The following is a 17,732-nucleotide window of genomic DNA, read 5'->3' on the forward strand; positions in this document are numbered from 1 at the left end:
TTAAATCACAGTAAAAAATCAATGTGTGTGTAAAAACAAAAAAATTACCACCACACACTTTCTCAATGTTTTTAGGCTAAAACCGTTGCATTAAAGGCATCAAAACAATCCATATACAATACCTTGGGGTGTCAGCTTTTCAAAGGTATGCACGTTCATGGCAAGCAAATAAATTGGGGTATGTAAAAAGACCCCCAAAAAGAATATAGGCAAAGAAGATATGTCAAATGTAAAAAAAAAAATCACAAACACATATCAGAAGTTTGGCATTGCACCCCCAAAACAAACCTTAAGTGGTTTCACTGTGTGATCTTGCTGAACACATATTGTGGTGTTCTGTGACAGTAACACATTACAGGAACTGAGAATCCATGCCTAAAGTGTGTGAACAAATAACACAAAAAAATTACTACCCAAAAGTTTGACAAAGACTGGTGGTTGAAGTAGTGCTGGGAAAGTGTTAAAATACCAGCATATCAAATAACCTAGGGTGTCTAATTTTCAAAAATATATGGTTTGATGGGGGTAAATTACATTGGTTGGCTTATAAAAATGTCCCAAATAGGACATGGGTGCATGATGACCAGATGTGAAAATTCCAAGTTGGAAAACTGGAATCAGCCCCCTAAAAATAAGGACTTTTAGCCCCCAGAGAAACCAACACACCTATACATGGGTGGTATCACTGTACTCAGGAGATGTTGCTGACCACATATTGGGGTGTTCTTTGACAGTACATGTATTCTTAAATTGCTATGTGTGTCAAAAAAAATCACATTTTTTTCTTCAAAATTTGGCATAGATTGGTGGTAAAATGGTTGCATGAAAAGTTTAATACCTTAGGTTGTCCTCTTTTAATATATACATGTGAAGGGTTATTCAGGGTATATTAGTGTTACAATGTGTCAGGGTACCTGTGAAGTAACATTAAATAAACTACAGATATACAACATTATTTGATATTTCATTTGAGCTAATATCTAATTTGACATGAATTGTTCTCACTATGACCCCTACCCCACCTCACTGCTGTTCAAGACAAGTGAGAACAAAGGAAAAACATTTGGTTCAATTAGTGAAGGGAGTTTATTCCAAAGAGATTTTCATTACAGGGCTCTCTTTCAATAATACATAATGTCTGAGATGGGTCTTTGAGGCTTAAGTGTATGGCAGGGAAGAACCAATCTTACAGGGGGAAGTGACCATTTACAATTCGATACAAATTGGTACCTGCTTGAGTCAAATACACGAAGCTCAGATGTACATCTAAATGGAAAATAGCAGGAGAAAGCAGAAACACATGTTGCATTGTAACTTTGAAATTAATTTTTAAAGTACAACTTATGTTTAAATTTCAAGTAAAATATACCTCAGTATTGTATAGAATTGTGGATCTGAGATGAAAAGCCTGACAGTAACATATTAGATAAATATTTGCTGAACCTAATAAGTAGCTATATAATCAATGTAAATTGTTTAATCAACTTGTTTCAAAATGGATACCATATTCTTATATTTTTCAGGCATGTAATAAGTACATATATAATTGGTGCTATAAATATCATATGTTTTATACACTCAGCAAGAGATGTACATATATGCAATATTTGTATTAATATGGGATAATAGTCCAGTATAGATATAATTATGTGAAATTACATCTGATCTCAAGTTATGTATGTGATATTAAGATGATAACTGAGAAAGTAATTGAGTCCATGATGAAGTTATTATAACCCTTTTAAATCTTTTCATAGAAAATGTAATATCTTAAAATGTGTTTAAAAGGCATAAGTGGAGTATATTCATGTTTAATATTGAACTACTCAGGGTAAATAGTATGACATAATCCAATACACATCAAACATGTGGTGTGTTAATACTGGAAGTTAAAGTGTATTTAATAAATATTTTAAAGGTTAGATATTAGACTATTAGCAGTGTTGATAATGAGACTGCATTTCTGGGTATCTGCTGCCACCAATAGTTCAGAAATGGTATAACAGCCAAACAAATTGACTATTAGAAAATATGCAAATCCAAATAAGCCAATCAGGGAGGTGTCTCCCAAATAACCAAACAATGCTCAGATCCAAGAGCGGATCAGGGACAAGCTCCGGAGGGCCTATCAAACTCTTGTGGGAATGATTAAAGAAAAGGAGGAGGGATTATTTATCTACACAGTAGACAAGGGTCAGACTCAAAGAAGCATACATTTTTGGAGAGAAAAATACACAGGTTTTGGTGCCAAGTATATTCTCTGCGATTTTGGGACACTTTCTTAAACAAAGGAAGATAACAATTTTGAGACCTGTACCTTTGCGCATAGTGAGTAAATCCTTCTTATATGACCCACATGAAACCCTAAAAGCTAAAACTTCAATTTGGTTACCTCGTAACGTATAAAGGGCACTTTGTATTTCAAGATTATGTTCATAATCCTGTGTAGTTTAAAACTAGTCATAATTAATGCTAAGTAATCTTATTTGCTAGATAATGGTCCTTTGCATTGCATACCTCTAAGTCAGGCTTATTATTGTAAGTAAATCTATCTGGTGTGTATTAAGTTATTTGTAGATATATATATATATATATATATATATATATATATATATATATATGAGTTTGCCTTATTGTATCTAAATAAGGAGTTTATTTCAGCTCAGATAAATTGGCATATAAATTGGCTGTTTGCATTAATAATATATACAATTTCTGGTGTTTTTAATTGAAGTTATATAAAATCATTTGTGGAATAAATAACATAATTATACTTATAGTTATAGAAAGAAAACCAATGGCACTACTGGGGGTATGTCAGGACTATTGCTTATTTATTGGATTCCAAGGATAATTAATTCAATGTGTTAATTGGCTTAAAATGGCATTGTCTACAGGAAATGAGATTAGGTACTAAGATATAAACTATTAAAATATAACTTTTATTAAGGTTTAACTAAAAAACAGGGTGCAACTTTAAAATTACGACATGGGGTTGAGTGTAAACTGTGCTGCTAGTACAGCAGTGAACTGTGATCTCTTAGAATGCTATACTAGATTGCCACTATTGTACTATCGTGAAGGATGTACCGTAATGGCTGTAAATAAAGTAGTTCCTTCAATGGGAGAGAGATGTGATCATAGGGCTTATGTATTGAATACACCTGCTGAATAATACTTGAAAATATAATCACATGTGGTTATATTGGAGAGAGTCATAATAAGCTAAATACAAGCATATATCAATCCCTCTGGTGTGTCAATGACAAGTATTAAAATGATATAATAGCTTTCTGCAAATTACCAACTTCAAAATGAAGTAATAATAGTATTGGACTGACATATATTGCAATCTTACTGTATAATAACAGTGCCTTTTAACGTACTTTGCTGAAATATTTTAACGTCTGAATATGCATGATATATGTGCCAGATATCAAGAATAGCAAATACAATTACAGTAGTAAACAGTTGTAGTTATGTGTTGCAATTGCAACAATTAATACCACATTATCCCCACACTAAAATTATCTGGATTGTGATAGGTGAGGTTCTGTATAGGTTTGACACCCAGGTATAAATAGCTACGATCATAGACTGAAAAAAATAAGGAACAGAGCAAAGGACCAGATTCAAGGTAGTATTTTTATGCGATATGACAATCATGCAACAGCAAAGATTCTACTTACAAGATGTAAGTTCTTTAAAGCATTTCACAAATTATGTTGTGATCAAAAAAGTCCCACTCCGGTATTAGGTGATCCAAGGCTGACAGGAACGTCTTCCTCCCCCACACAGCTGGGAACTCCTCCAGAAGTTCAAAGAGGGACCAATAAGCTCAACACATTTCCCTCGGAGTACGCTAGGGTTTTTTCAAGATCAGAATACAAACTAAACAGCTTGTCACTATTTCTAACACAAAAATGATCCTAATTGGATAATACAAATAAACCAATAGGACTAAGTTAAAAAATGCACACCCTTTTGCTAAAAGAGAGCTATTAAATTCATGCTAATACTTAAAGATTAATTCATAACAGATAATCTGACAATTACATCTTAAAATTCATAATTAAATGACATACAATAAGTTCATTACATGTGTAAAATATATAAAACTTTAGAACAATTTAGGAATACAAATTTGGTTAAAATGACACAATTACAAAACAAAAATGCATATAAGTAGAAATTCATAGCAACTTCATACACAGTTAGGAAGTATACAATATCTAAAATACATATAAAAAGAACCCTAAAATCCTAAAAATGTATTACATATAGGTAATAAATTGCAAACCTGAAACAATATAAAACAAACAATTAGTCATCAAACAAATGTTAATATTAAAGTAACAATAAATTATGTCAACACGGGTCTACAAAAATGCTTGTACATACAAATCTATGTTAAGACCAGAAGGATTCAAACTCTTAAGTTTAAAATCCATTCTGTTTCTTTTTGTCTCACTAATCTTAACCTATTTTTCTTTTCAGGTGGTATCCAGTCAATTATTTGAATCTCAAGACCCCTAGGGTCACTACCATGGACTAAAAAGAAATGATTGGGTACACTATGTTTTTTTTTTAAACCATTCTTGATATTATAGAGGTGATCATTAAACCTAGTCTTTGTTTTCCTTTTAGTGCACCCGATATAAATCAGGTCACACTTACAACGCATAAAGTACACAGTATAAGTAGTTTCACAGTTATATCTGTGTCTAATTTCAAATTCTTCAGTACACTCAGTGTTTTTAAAAATATTTCCCCTCTTACATGTGAGCACATATTACATTTACTTTTATTACATTTGTATGTACCCATGGGGAGGGATAACCAATTACTTAAGGTTTTTTCCTTTCTTTGTTCCATATTTCCTCTCTTATAGCCTTTTTTACTTTACTTGGGGCTAAATGGTTTTTTAAATTCTTATTTTTTCTGAAAGTGATTAGTGGTCTATCTCCCACTACATTTAGTATGAGTATGAGGAAGCCAGACCCATTCGCCACACGGGTTTCAAAGGGAAATCACTGTTTTACCAAGTGAATATGCAGGGGGATCAGTTACTGGTTTTTAATAAATTATTTTGTGAAGAACTCAATATAGAACTTTCTAAATGTAAAGTTAATAAATTTAATGATAATTTAAACTGGAGGGAGAGAAAGGCCCTAGATATGCTAAAAACCAATGGAAACATTGTTTTAAGACTGTCTGACAAAGGTGGTGGGCTGGTGATTCCAAATAGGAGTGATTACGTGGCCGAAGCCCACAATCTTTTGGGAGATCCATTGGTTTATAGTAGGGTTGCACCGATACCGATACTAGTATCAGTATCAATACCAAGTATTTGCATAAGTACTTGTACTAGTGCAAATGCACCAATACTTATAACGATACCTCCACTTCCTACCCATATGCTATCTTGTGGCGTTTTTTCAAACTGCATGTTCCCATTTCATTTTAAGCTGAAGTGGAGACTAAACTAAAAATTGTTTACTACTGTTCTGCCAATACAAATTGCTGTTATTTGTATTATTGTAGGAGATATCACTGTACCTCGTTCAGACAAACCCCTGAAGTACTGGGCAGTTAACTGAGATTTCCAGCTCTGGCTAAAATGGTCCAAAGATATCTTTCTGCCCCATGCAGTAGTGTGGAAAGTGAAAGACTGTTCAACTTAGAGTCGAACCTCCTTACTGATAGCAAAAACAGACTTATAGCTGAACATGCAGAGAGGCTTCTGTTCTGTTCCTTAAAAAGAACTTGCCACTAACTTTTGAAAAATTATTCTAATTGCTAAAATGCCTTTTTTACTGCTAGTTCTCATCTTGCACAATGATGTTCAAAACATACTGTACTCTGAGGAACATCCATAGGTTAGCTTATATAATTGCAGGAAGAGTACTCATGACAAAAATTAAGTTAATTCCAATGAACACTCATCCTGCAATTATAGGACTAGATTTAAATTACATTTGATTGGTAAGCTTTATCAATGCTTTGTTAACATTTCCAACTCCATAGACTTTAGCATAGCATTGGTAAAACTTACCAGTCAAATGTAATTTAGCCCATAGTGTTGTTCCCCATGATTAAACAGTGCACTGTTCTATTTTTACTATTTTTTACTGTATTGCACTTTTGGTTGGTTGTGATTTTATATTTGTTATTTGTTGTTATTATTAATATATTTTATTGTAATATTTTTATTTATAATCATGTTCTGTGAACTTTATGACAAATAAAACTGTTTTATTATTTCATAATGTCTTAAGTTACAGTCCTTCATAATTATAAAGAAGGAATCTTAAATAATTAGTCTGTATTGTGCTTGGTTAACTGTCACATGACATTAAAAAAAAAAGTATCGGTAATTGGTATCGGCGAGTATTTGAAAACAAGTATAGGTACTTGTACTCGGTCTTAAAAAAATGGTATCGGTGCAACCCTAGTTTATAGGAAATTGGATAGGGACCCCACTGATGATTTACAGAAAGAACTGAATACTATGATTATGAAAGCCAAAGAACATGAGGTTTTATCACGTGATGAGGTTAACTTCATTATACAGAACACTCCTAAAGTGCCCACCTTTTATTACCAAAGGTGCATAAGTGCCTGGATAAACTCCCTGGGAGACCTATTATTTTGGGGATTGGCTCCAAATGTCACAGCCTGTCTAAATATGTTAATTATTATTTACAGCCCCTAGTTAGAAAAACAAAGGCATTTCTTAAAGATACATCTGAAGCTATAAAATTTGTTTGAGGGGATTCAGTGGGAAGAACATTTTTGGTGGGCCACATATGATGTTTCTTCACTATATACCAATATTAAACATGAGAAAGGTATTAACGCGATATAACAGGCTTTTATGTACTATGATATTCCTGATATCCATTTACAGTTTATTTTAGATTCAATTATGTTTATTCTTTCTCATAATTATTTTGAGTTTGAAGACCAATTTTATTTACAGATAAAAGGGACTGCAATTGGGGACAACATTTGCACCCTCACATGCAAACCGTTTTATGGATAATTTTGAGAATAAATATATTTGGAATTATAATCCCTTTAAGAGCAATATCATCAAATATTATAGATATATGGATGATGTTATAATCTTACGGAAAGGTTCTGCACTATCATTATCACAGTTTTCTGAATATATTAATGTAAATAATTATGATCTGGAATTTAGTGGTACTAGCTCCCAAGAGAGCATTGTATTTTTGGATATATAAGTCTTATGAAAAATCCAGTAGATAATAAGGTCATAGTGAGGAATTTTAGGAAAACCATTGATAGGAACATTTTTTGTTGATGCCAATAGTGGTCACCTAAAAAATTGGAAATCAAATATCCCTGCAAGTCAGTATATTAGGATTAGGTGAAATTGTTCAAAATTATCTGCCTTTGAAAGAGAGGCTGAAGAGCTAGATACATTTTTTTTAGAAAAGGGATACAATAACAAACTTCTAAAGGAAGCTAAAGTAAAAGCAGCTAAGTTAGATAGAGAGAAACTTCTGAAGAATGAAAAAGTGATAAGTAGTAACAAGATATGGGATAATCAAGCACATTTTATAACAACATACAATGAAGGAGCTAGGGTTATTAAAAAAATAATGAATAAACATTGGGGTATACTTAAATCAGACCCTATTTTGGGGAATGTAGTGGGCGATAGACCACTAATCACTTTCAGAAAAAATAAGAATTTAAAAAAACATTTAGCCCCAAGTAAACAAAAAAGGCTATAAGAGAGGAAATAGGGAACAAAGAAAGGACAAAACCTTAAGTAATTGGTTATCCCTCCCCATGCGTACATACAAAGTAATAAAAGTAAATGTAATATGTGCTCACATGTGAAGAGAGGAAATCTTTTTAAAAACACAGAGGGTACTGAACAATTTGAAATTAGACACAGATGTAACTGTGAAACTATTTATACTGTGTACCTTTTGCGTTGTAAGTGTGACCTGATTTATATCGGGGACACTAAAAGGAAAACAAGGACTAGGTTTAATGAGGGCCTCTATAATATCAAGAATGGTTTAAAAAAAATATTGTACCCAATCATTTCTTTTTAGTCCATGGTAGTGACCCTAGGGGTCTTGAGATTCAAATAATTGACTGGATACCACCTGAAAAGAAAAATAGGTTAAGATTACTGAGACAAAAACAAACAGAATGGATTTTTAAGCTTAAGAGATTTATATGTACAAGCATTTTTGTAGACCCGTGTTGACATATTTTATTGTTTTAAATACTATCACATTGATATTTCCCTTTATGGTGTGAGCCTCTAAAATAGATTTCAGAATATTATCAAGAGACACATGTATATTATCTTATCAATCCTCTCCTTATCATTATTTTAATATTAACATTGTTTGATGACTTTGTTTTATATTGTTTTAGGTTTGCAGTTTATTACCCATATGTAATTTTTATGATTTTAGAATTTTACGGTTCTTATTATATGTATTTTAGATATTGTATAATTTCTAATTGTGTATGAAAATGCTATGAATTTCTACTTATATGCATTTTTTGTTTTGTAATTGTTCCATTTTAACCAACAATGTATTCCTAAATTGTTCTTCTAAAGTTTTATATATTTGCCACATGTAATGTCATTTAATTATGAATTTTAAGATGTAATTGTCAGATTATCTGTTACAAATTGATCTTTAAGTACTAGCATGCATTTTATAGCTCTCTGTTAGCAAGAGGGTGTGCATTTTTTAACTTAGTCCTATTGGTTATTTGTATTGTCCAATTAGGATCGTTTTTGTGTTAGAAATAGTGACACGCTGTTTAGTTTGTATTCTGCTCTTGAAAAAGCCCGGGCGTACGCCTGGGGAAATGCGTTGAGCTTATTGACCTCTCTTTGAACCTCAGGAGGAGTTCCCAGCTGTGTGGGGGGAGGAAGACGTTCCTGTCAGCCGGGGATCACCTAATACCGGAGTGGGACTTTTTTGATCACAACATAATTTGTAAAATGCTTTAAAGAACTTACATCTTGTAAGTAGAATCTTTACTGTTACGTGATTGTCATATTGAATAAAAATACTACCTTGAATCTGGTCCTTTGCGCTGTTCCCTATTTTTTCAGTCTACAATCGTTACTTCGGCCTGTGTGAGGAGGAATACACATTCACAGAGAGCGGCTGCATTCAGGGAAGCAATACAATCTGTATTAAAGCCACCCTGCATTCCAATTGTCATAGTTCCCTACTATATACCAGGGGATCAACGAGCAGTAAGACTGTTTTTTAACACACATAGTGTAATTGTTTTTTAAATGCAAAGCGCTGCTATACAACTTTGTGTGTTTTTTTGTGTATAAATAGCTATGGTATGCTGTGCTATTATGCTGAGGGTTTATTATTGTTTTTATTATCATAACCCAATTTAAAGCAATTGAAAGCTTACAAGTGTTATACTTTTAAATGGGGAAATAAACTAGATTCCCCTTAAGGTCACAGTAGTTTCTTGAATATTGTGATCAATTACAAATAGTGTGGACAGAATATGCAAAATAGAACTGTATTAAGAAGATAGAAAACACAATTTTCAGCATTAGTCTGAGCATGTATAATGTTTAAATACTGATGCACAGGCACCCAAGCACATTCCAATTTTGACCTTTTTATCCTTTTAAGCACAAAATAGTGATCTGTCACTTTCCACTTCATCTCACTGGGTTAATGTTAAGACTGTAAAATAGTAATATACATAAATAACATGCAAACAGTGCATCCCAGTTATCAGAGCATGATATTATTTGAAAAATGTCATAATGCATATGCATAAAAATAAAATTATCGTGATTAAAAACGAGACAGCAGGCTTGGCCATTGGTGTTAATGCCATATAAAATAATCATTAAACAAACAATTTGCTTAACATAAATCACATATTACCAATGGTCATCAAGCACATCTCATTAATATATTCCTTTGGATAGATCAAATCTGTTATGACACTTGTTCAACACTATTTTATAATACTGCAGAGTATTAAATGTATGGGACATTGTTCCTTAATATTTAGTTCTGTATTTGAAATAACTATTTTGGCTCATTAAAGCAATCACCTAGGATATGCCCATAACAATGGGTTGAGCCTGCAAGTAAAGCAGACCTGCTAATGTTAACTATGTTAGGTATTGAAATGCTAATTATTGCTGGGGGATGAATAGGCACAAAAAGCTACTTTACATACAAAATTTGTCTCTTCCTCATATCCCTCAATGGGAGATTAATCTGTGTTATTGTCTTCCCTTTACTTCTCAACAGAGAAAATGTTTGTTACTCAAATTTTCAGTATAGGTGGGGATACAACAGACAAAATAGCTATTTCAAAATATAAATGATGGTAAAGTAGTTGTTTCAAAACAATTAAATACACTCCAACATGTAAAATTGATTATTATTAACAAATTAGAGGGGAGACAATTTTAGAAAACAATGTCTATTAAATTAATTTGTTATCAGATAATACACCAGTTACTATGTATGGCAGAACTGCCAAAACTATGGCCCCTCCAGAGGATTTTCTTTGGCACTCAAAATCACTAAGCAGAAAACAGACATAAGTGATTTGTTGTCAGAAAGCAGTTCCAAACATCTCACTAAGGGCTAGATTACGAGTGGCGCACTGTTGTGTGTGAGTGATAAGGGGTTTATCTCTGCTTTTTTGCAAGTAGGAAAGTTGAAAGTAAACACGTTTGCTTGAGCACAATTGATTTTAATGTGCGTTGGGATTGCGTGACTTCAGAGCTCTAGTTAACTATTACCTTTAATAAAAAAGTTGCAAAAAACACATCAAAAATACATTTAAAAGTACAATTACACTCATAACAACACTTTCATATGAAAAAGTATGGTAACTTCTGGTGTAAACTCCTGGCCTATGGTTTTTTCAAAGGGTCTAGGTAGTGCTTTTCCATATTAGGTGAAAACAATAAAAAGAAAGAGCAATTATAAAAAAGTTTTTTTTAAGGTTTTTATAACTAACTGCACAAATAATTACTATCTGACAAATGCATTTATCCTTCAAAATACTTTGTAATATCTGTTATGATAGCATTCAATAAAACACTGCTTATCGACATTATACACAACAATAAAAAAATGCTTCTGTTTTATAACAAATGCTTATTATACTAACAATTTGTAGGGCTGTCAAAAATATCATTGCTATCTATATTATTGTTTTAATACAATATAAGTATACTTTTATATCACAGCCCATTCTGAATCATTTGATGGTTACCAGATAATAAAAATCTCTGGTCATAGAGATAATAAAATATGTTTTTCTATTGAAGTCAAAAGGCATCATTGATTAGTAGCAAAACAAATAAATAAAACACTACATAGAGTTTACAAAAGTCCACCCCAGCAGTGTTTAAGCCTATATGACCAAGATTCATTGACAGGGTAGGCTTACTATTGTAGAGGTGGTTAGAACAAGGTCCTTTTGTACATTACTAAAAAAATATATATATATATTCCCAAACTCTTTTTTTTTATTTTTAAGGTCTTGGTTCATTGGTCTATAATGTGGTGCTGCCCTGCTTGAAATCTTGTGTTGTAAAATAAAGGTGCAATTTAACCAGCCTCAGGTAATAATATATACAATGGATTAATATATGGAAAACATATTTCATATCCAAACAAGTAAAAGAAAAAAGCCCTCATCTAGTTTTGTCTATTTGAATACATAACAAGATATGAATAGATGATGTTCCATCATCCCACAGTCACTTTAAAGCAGAGACCATGCTTTCTCTTACCTCTTGATGGCAGCTTCCCAAAATCTGAGTCTAAATGATTCGAAGGAGGAATATAAGAAATATGACCTGAGGAAAAGACAAACAATGATGTATTGCATATTAACAAAAAAATAAGCATGTCCAAAACTTTATTGAATAAAATAAACAGTAACCAAAATATTTTCTTCAAGAAAGTATGTTATTATTAGTAATTATGATTGCATTATTTATTTTTCTGCATATAAATCATTTTTAAATTTGTTTGAAAGCACCCTTGGGGGTATATTTATGAAAGTGCGAGCGGACATGATACAATGTAGCGTATCATGTCCGCTGCACATCGATAAATGGCAACAGCATACGCTGTCGGCTTTTATAATTAAATACCAATAACCTATAAATGCCAACAGCATACTCTGTCGGCATTTTCCATGCAATACCGCCCCCTGCAGATTTGCGCCAATTAGCCGCTAGCAGGGGGTGTCAATCAACCCGGTCGTATTCAATCGGGTTCATTTCTGTCCACAGCCTCAGAGCAGGCAAACAAGTTATGCTTCATAACTTCTGTTTCCGGCAAGCTTTCAGGCTCGCCGGAGACAAGGAGCATCAAGCTCCATTTGTAGCTTGATAAATACATTTTATAAAACAATGGCTTCAAGTTCAATTCGTATTAAATATGCACAGCGGAAATCGTAATATAAATACACTGAATGTGCACAAAACACATAGAAATTTGTACTTATAAGTAAAAAATACAAAGCATAATTGTTTTTTTTTTGTAAAATGGGCTGTTCATAGGCATGTATGAAATTTTCTTTCTAAACCCAGCGTAATTCCCTAAACATTTCCACCCTACAGTTTTTTTCTCGCAAATGACAAGGTGGCAAGGTTGTGACAAAATACTTAATAATCTAATAGAAAAACACATACATACAAAAATATAGGCAATTGTAAGATGCTATACGTATATGTATATTGGTTGTAGGATGTCATTTTAAAAGTGCACCCACTGCTCTCTTCACCCTACACTTATTATTATTATCGGTTATTTGTAGAGCGCCAACAGATTCCGCAGCACTATAAAAAAATGCGGAGTACAACAAAACAATTATATGGATCAAATGGGCAGAGGGTTCTGCCAAGAGTTGCACTGTTGAAGTGAGCTCTTAAGAATGTGATCTACAAACAGCTGGACTCTTAGGCTTACATGCTAAGGGGGTTCAGGGGATAGTGATGGAAAAGAGGAACTGGTATAAAGAAAGGTTAGTGTAGGTTGTATGCATCCCTGAACAGAAGAGTCTTTAGGGAGTGCTTGAAAACTAGGGGAGAGTTTTGTGGAGCGAGGCAGAGAGTTCCACAAGATGGGAGCCAGTCTGGAGAAGTCCTGTAAATGGGAGTGTGATGAGGTAACAAGAGAGGAGGAGAGTAGGAGGTCATGAGCAAAGCGAAGGGGAAGGGAGGGAGAGTATCTGGAGACAAGGTCTAAGATATAGGGGGGAGCAGTGCAGTTGAGGGCTTTGTATGTCAGAGTGAGAATTTTGTGTTTGATCCTAGAGGCAAGAGGAAGGGATTGGCAGAGAGGTGCAGCAGAAGAAGTGTGACGTGTAAGGAAGATGAGCCTGGCAGAGGCATTCATTATGGATTGTAGAGGAGCTAGGTGGCAGGTGGGGAGACCAGAGAGGACAGAATTGCAGTAATCGAGGCAGGAAAGGTTGAGAGAGTGGATTAAAATCTTAGTTGCGTCTTTTGTAAGGAATTGTCTAATTTTAGAGGTTTTTAAGGTGGAAGCGCTAGGCTTAGCCAAGGACTGAATGTGAGGAGTAAAAGAAAGATCTGAGTCAAATGTGACCCTGAGACATTGGGCATGCGGGATAGGGGTAATGATGGAGTTGTCGACAGTTATAGAGAGATTGGGGGTGGAGATTTTGGAAGAAGGGGGGGAAATAAGGAGCTCAGTTTTGGAGAGATTTAGCTTGAGGTAGTGAGAGGACATCCAAGAAGAGATATGAGAAAGACAGTTAGTGACACGGGTTAGCAGCAAGGAAGGAGATAGGTCTGGTGCAGAGAAATAGATTTGGGTGTCGTCAGCATACAAATTATATTAGAAACGGTGGGACTTTTATTAGGGAACCTAGTGATGATGTGTAGATTAAAAAGAGAAGGGGACTGAGGACAGAGCCTTGCGGTACTCTGACAGAAAGTGGTGAAGGGGCAGAGGAGGCCCCAGATAAGGGTACACTAAAGGTACAGTTTGAAAGGTAGGAAGAGAGCCACGAGAGGGCTGTGTCACAGATGCCGAAGGATTGGAGGGTTTGTAGCAAAACAGGGTGGTCAACAGTGTCAAAGGCTACAGACAGATCAAGGAGGATAAGCAAAGAAAAGTGGCCTTTTGATGTTGCAGTAAGTAGCTTGTTGGTAACCTTAACAATTGCTGTCTCTGTGGAGTGACAAAATCCAGATTGCAGTGGGTCAATGAGGGAGTTTGATGTAAGGATATGGGATAGGCATGCATATACTAGTTTTTCAAGAAGCTTTGAGTCAAGAGGGAGGAGGGAAATAGGGCGGTAGTTGGATGAGGAGGTAGGATCAAGGGAAGGTTTTTTGAGGATAGGTGTAACTAGTGAATGTTTCAGAGATGAGGGAAATATACCGGTGCTGAGGGAGAGGTTGAAAATGTGTGTGAGTATAGGGGTAAGGGTAGCAGTGAGGGAGGGGAGTAGCTGTGAGGGATAGGGTCAAGGGGACAGGTAGCGAGGTGAGAGCGCAGTATAAGTGCCGAAACTTCTTCCTCAGTAACAGATGATAATGAGTTAAATTTAAGGTTATGTGGGTTGTGGTTGATTGAGAGCATTTGAGGGGGTGAGAGAATGGAATTATGTTGAGAGCTGATTTAGTTTCTGATGAAATCAGTTGATTTTGTAAATGAAGTGGCTGGCAAAGTCTTGAGCTGACAGAGAAGTTGTATTAGGAGGTGGGGGAGGGCGGAGAAGAGTAATTGAAAGTGGAGAACATACATTTTGGGTTTGAAGAAAGATTAGAGATAAGAGTAGAGAAGTAGTGTTGCTTATGGAGATTAAGGGCAGAATAGTAGGAGTTCAAGATGAATTTGTAATGAAGAAAATCAGCTGAACTCTGAGATTTTCTACAGTGCCGCTCAGCAGTACGGGAACATCTGCATAGGTACCGTGTCAGAGGAGCATGCCAAGGCTGAGGATGAGTGTGTGATTTCCGAGCTATGGTAAGAGGGGCCAGATTGTCAAGGACGGATGTAAGGGTGGGATTATAGTGGCAGATAGATTGGTAAGGGCAGGAAAAGGAGGAAAAGGATGAGAGGAGAGGTTTGAGGGAATTAGCAAGCTGTTGCTGATCTAATGACATATGCTTCTGTGAAGTTTGGTGTGCAGAGTAGAAGGAGGGATGGTAATGTTGCAAGCAAGGAGATTGTGGTCAGAAAGAGGAAAGGGGGAGTTTATGAAGTTTGAGAGAGTGCATCGATAGCTAAAGATCAGGTCAAGGGAGTGACCGTCTGTGTGAGTGGGAGAATCAGTCCATTGTGACAAATTGAAAGAGGAAGTAAGTTGCAGAAGTTATTTTGCAGATGAGGCAGTGGGATTGTCAAGAGGGATGTTGAAGTCGCCAAGAATGAGGGCAGGGGTGTCTGAAGAAAGGAATTAAGGTAGCCAGGCAGCCAAGTCATCTAGAAATTGAGTTGAGGAGTCAGGGAGTCGGTATATGACTGCAACACGTATAAAGAGAGGAGAGACTAAGCGAATCATGTGGTTTTCGAATGAGGAAAATGTGAGGGAAGAGATGGTTTGTATTTGTTGAAAGGTGCAATGAGAGGAAAGTAAAATACCTACACCACCTCCTTGTCTATTACCAGACCTAGGAGTGTGGCTGATGTGGAGACCCCCATGTGACAGAGTAGCAGTGGATGCTGTGTCTAGGGGAGAGAGCCAGGATTCTGTTAGGGCCAGAAGGTTGAGGAAGCGAGAGATAAAGAGGTCATGTATAGAAGTGAGCTTGTTGCAAACAGAGCGAGAGTTCCAGAGTGCAAAAGTGAAAGGGGTAGTGGCCTTTGATGCAAGAGGAATGTCAGTAAGGTTGGCAGAGTACACATGGATGTGCATGGCTAGGCAGTTGTTGGGGACCAGGATTAGGGGAGATGTCACTAGCAGTTAGTAAAAGCAAGAGGGAGAGTGACATGAGATACGATACAGCTTTGCAGTAATGAGACTGTTTTTGAGATGAGTAATTGAATAATGTATTTTGTTATAGAGACAAGAGGCAGCAAAAAGGAATGTGAATATATTGAGCATTTTTACAAAAGTGAGAACCAATTAATCACATAAGACACAGGGGGGTAGTTATCAAGCCGTCAACCTCAAATACGCTGGAATTCCACAGCGTATTTGTGGCGAGGCTGATTTGCCTTAGTTATCAAAGGCTAGAGACCGGCAAAAGTAGAATTTTGTGACGTAAACTTTGAACCGCCGGACTCAGTCCGACACAGATCGATTCTTACGTCACTCCAGATGTTCCGCACACAAGTGCGGCACAATCTGACTACTTTTGCTAGTTATCAAAAAACTAGCAGGTACGCTCGGCACTTTTATGGCCCAGCGTACCTGGTTTTCAAACCGCCACCCTGGAGGCGGCGGATCCCATAGGAATCAATGGGAGTCTGACTATAGCGAAAGTACAAGTTCGCTGCTGACAGACATCCCATTAATTCCTATGGGAGCTGTCTACACCTAACACCCTAACATGTACCCCGAGTCTAAACACCACTAATCTGTCCCCCCCCTACACTGCCGCAACTAAATAAAGTGTTTAACCCCTAAACCGCCGCTCCCGGAGCCCACCGCAAGCTACTCTATACATATTAACCCCTAAACCGCCGCACCCGGAGCCCACCGCCACCTACATTATACCTAGTAACCCCTATCCTGCCCCCTATACCGTTGCCCTCTATAATAAAGTTATTAACCCCTATCCTGCTGATCCCGCACCTCGCCGCAAATAAATAAATAGTTTAACCCCTAAACCGCCTCTCCCTGAACCCGCCGCAACCTATATTAAATTTATTAACCCCTATCCTGCCCCCCCTACACCGCCGCAACCTATATTAAATTTATTAACCCCTATCCTGCCCCCCCTACACCGTCGCCACCTATAATAAATTTATTAACCCCTATCCTGCCCCCCACTACACCGCCGCCACTGTAATAAAATTATTAACCTAAAACCTTAAACCTAAGTCTAACACTAACCCTAACACCCCCATAACTTAAATCTAATCTAAATAATATTTCTATTATGAACTAAATTAATCCTATTTAAAACTAAATACTTACCTGTAAAATAAACCCTAAGATAGATACAATATAAAAAATAATTATATTGTAGCTATCTTAGGATTTATTTTTATTTTACAGGCATCTTTCAATTTATTTTAACTAGGTACAATAGCTATTAAATAGTTATTAACTATTTAATAGCTTACCTAGCTAAAATAAAGATAAATTTACCTGTAAAATAAAAACTAACCTAAGTTACAATTACACCTAACACTACACTATACTTTAATAAATTATTCCTATTTAAAACTAAATACTTACCTGTAAAATAAACCCTAAGATAGCTACAATATAATTAATAATTACATTGTAGCTATTTTAGGAATTATATTTATTTTACAGGTAACTTTGTATTTATTTTAGCTAGTTAGAATAGTTATTAAATAGATATTAACTATTTAATAACTACCTAGCTAAAAGAAATACAAAATCACCTGTAAAATAAATCCTAACCTAAGTTACAATTAAATCTAACACTACACTATCTTTAAATGAATTAAATAAATTACCTACAGATAACTACAATTAAATACAATTCTATCAGCCAATCAGAATTAAGGTAGGAAAAATCTGATTGGCTG

The 17,732-nt window shown here is 35.3% G+C and overlaps 1 protein-coding gene across 1 annotated transcript in view; it reads right to left on the reverse strand.

Moving 5' to 3' along the window:
• The window catches only part of ADGRL3 (adhesion G protein-coupled receptor L3), a 1,741,359-nt gene that overhangs the window by 678,040 nt on the left and 1,045,587 nt on the right, over positions 1-17,732 (reverse strand). The window contains exon 8 of the mRNA XM_053703187.1: positions 11,813-11,878. Coding sequence (XP_053559162.1) covers positions 11,813-11,878 — 66 coding nt within the window. The remainder of the gene's footprint in view (positions 1-11,812; positions 11,879-17,732) is intronic.

The sequence above is a fragment of the Bombina bombina genome, chromosome 2, assembly GCF_027579735.1.
Source record: "Bombina bombina isolate aBomBom1 chromosome 2, aBomBom1.pri, whole genome shotgun sequence".
Lineage (NCBI taxonomy): Eukaryota > Metazoa > Chordata > Amphibia > Anura > Bombinatoridae > Bombina > Bombina bombina.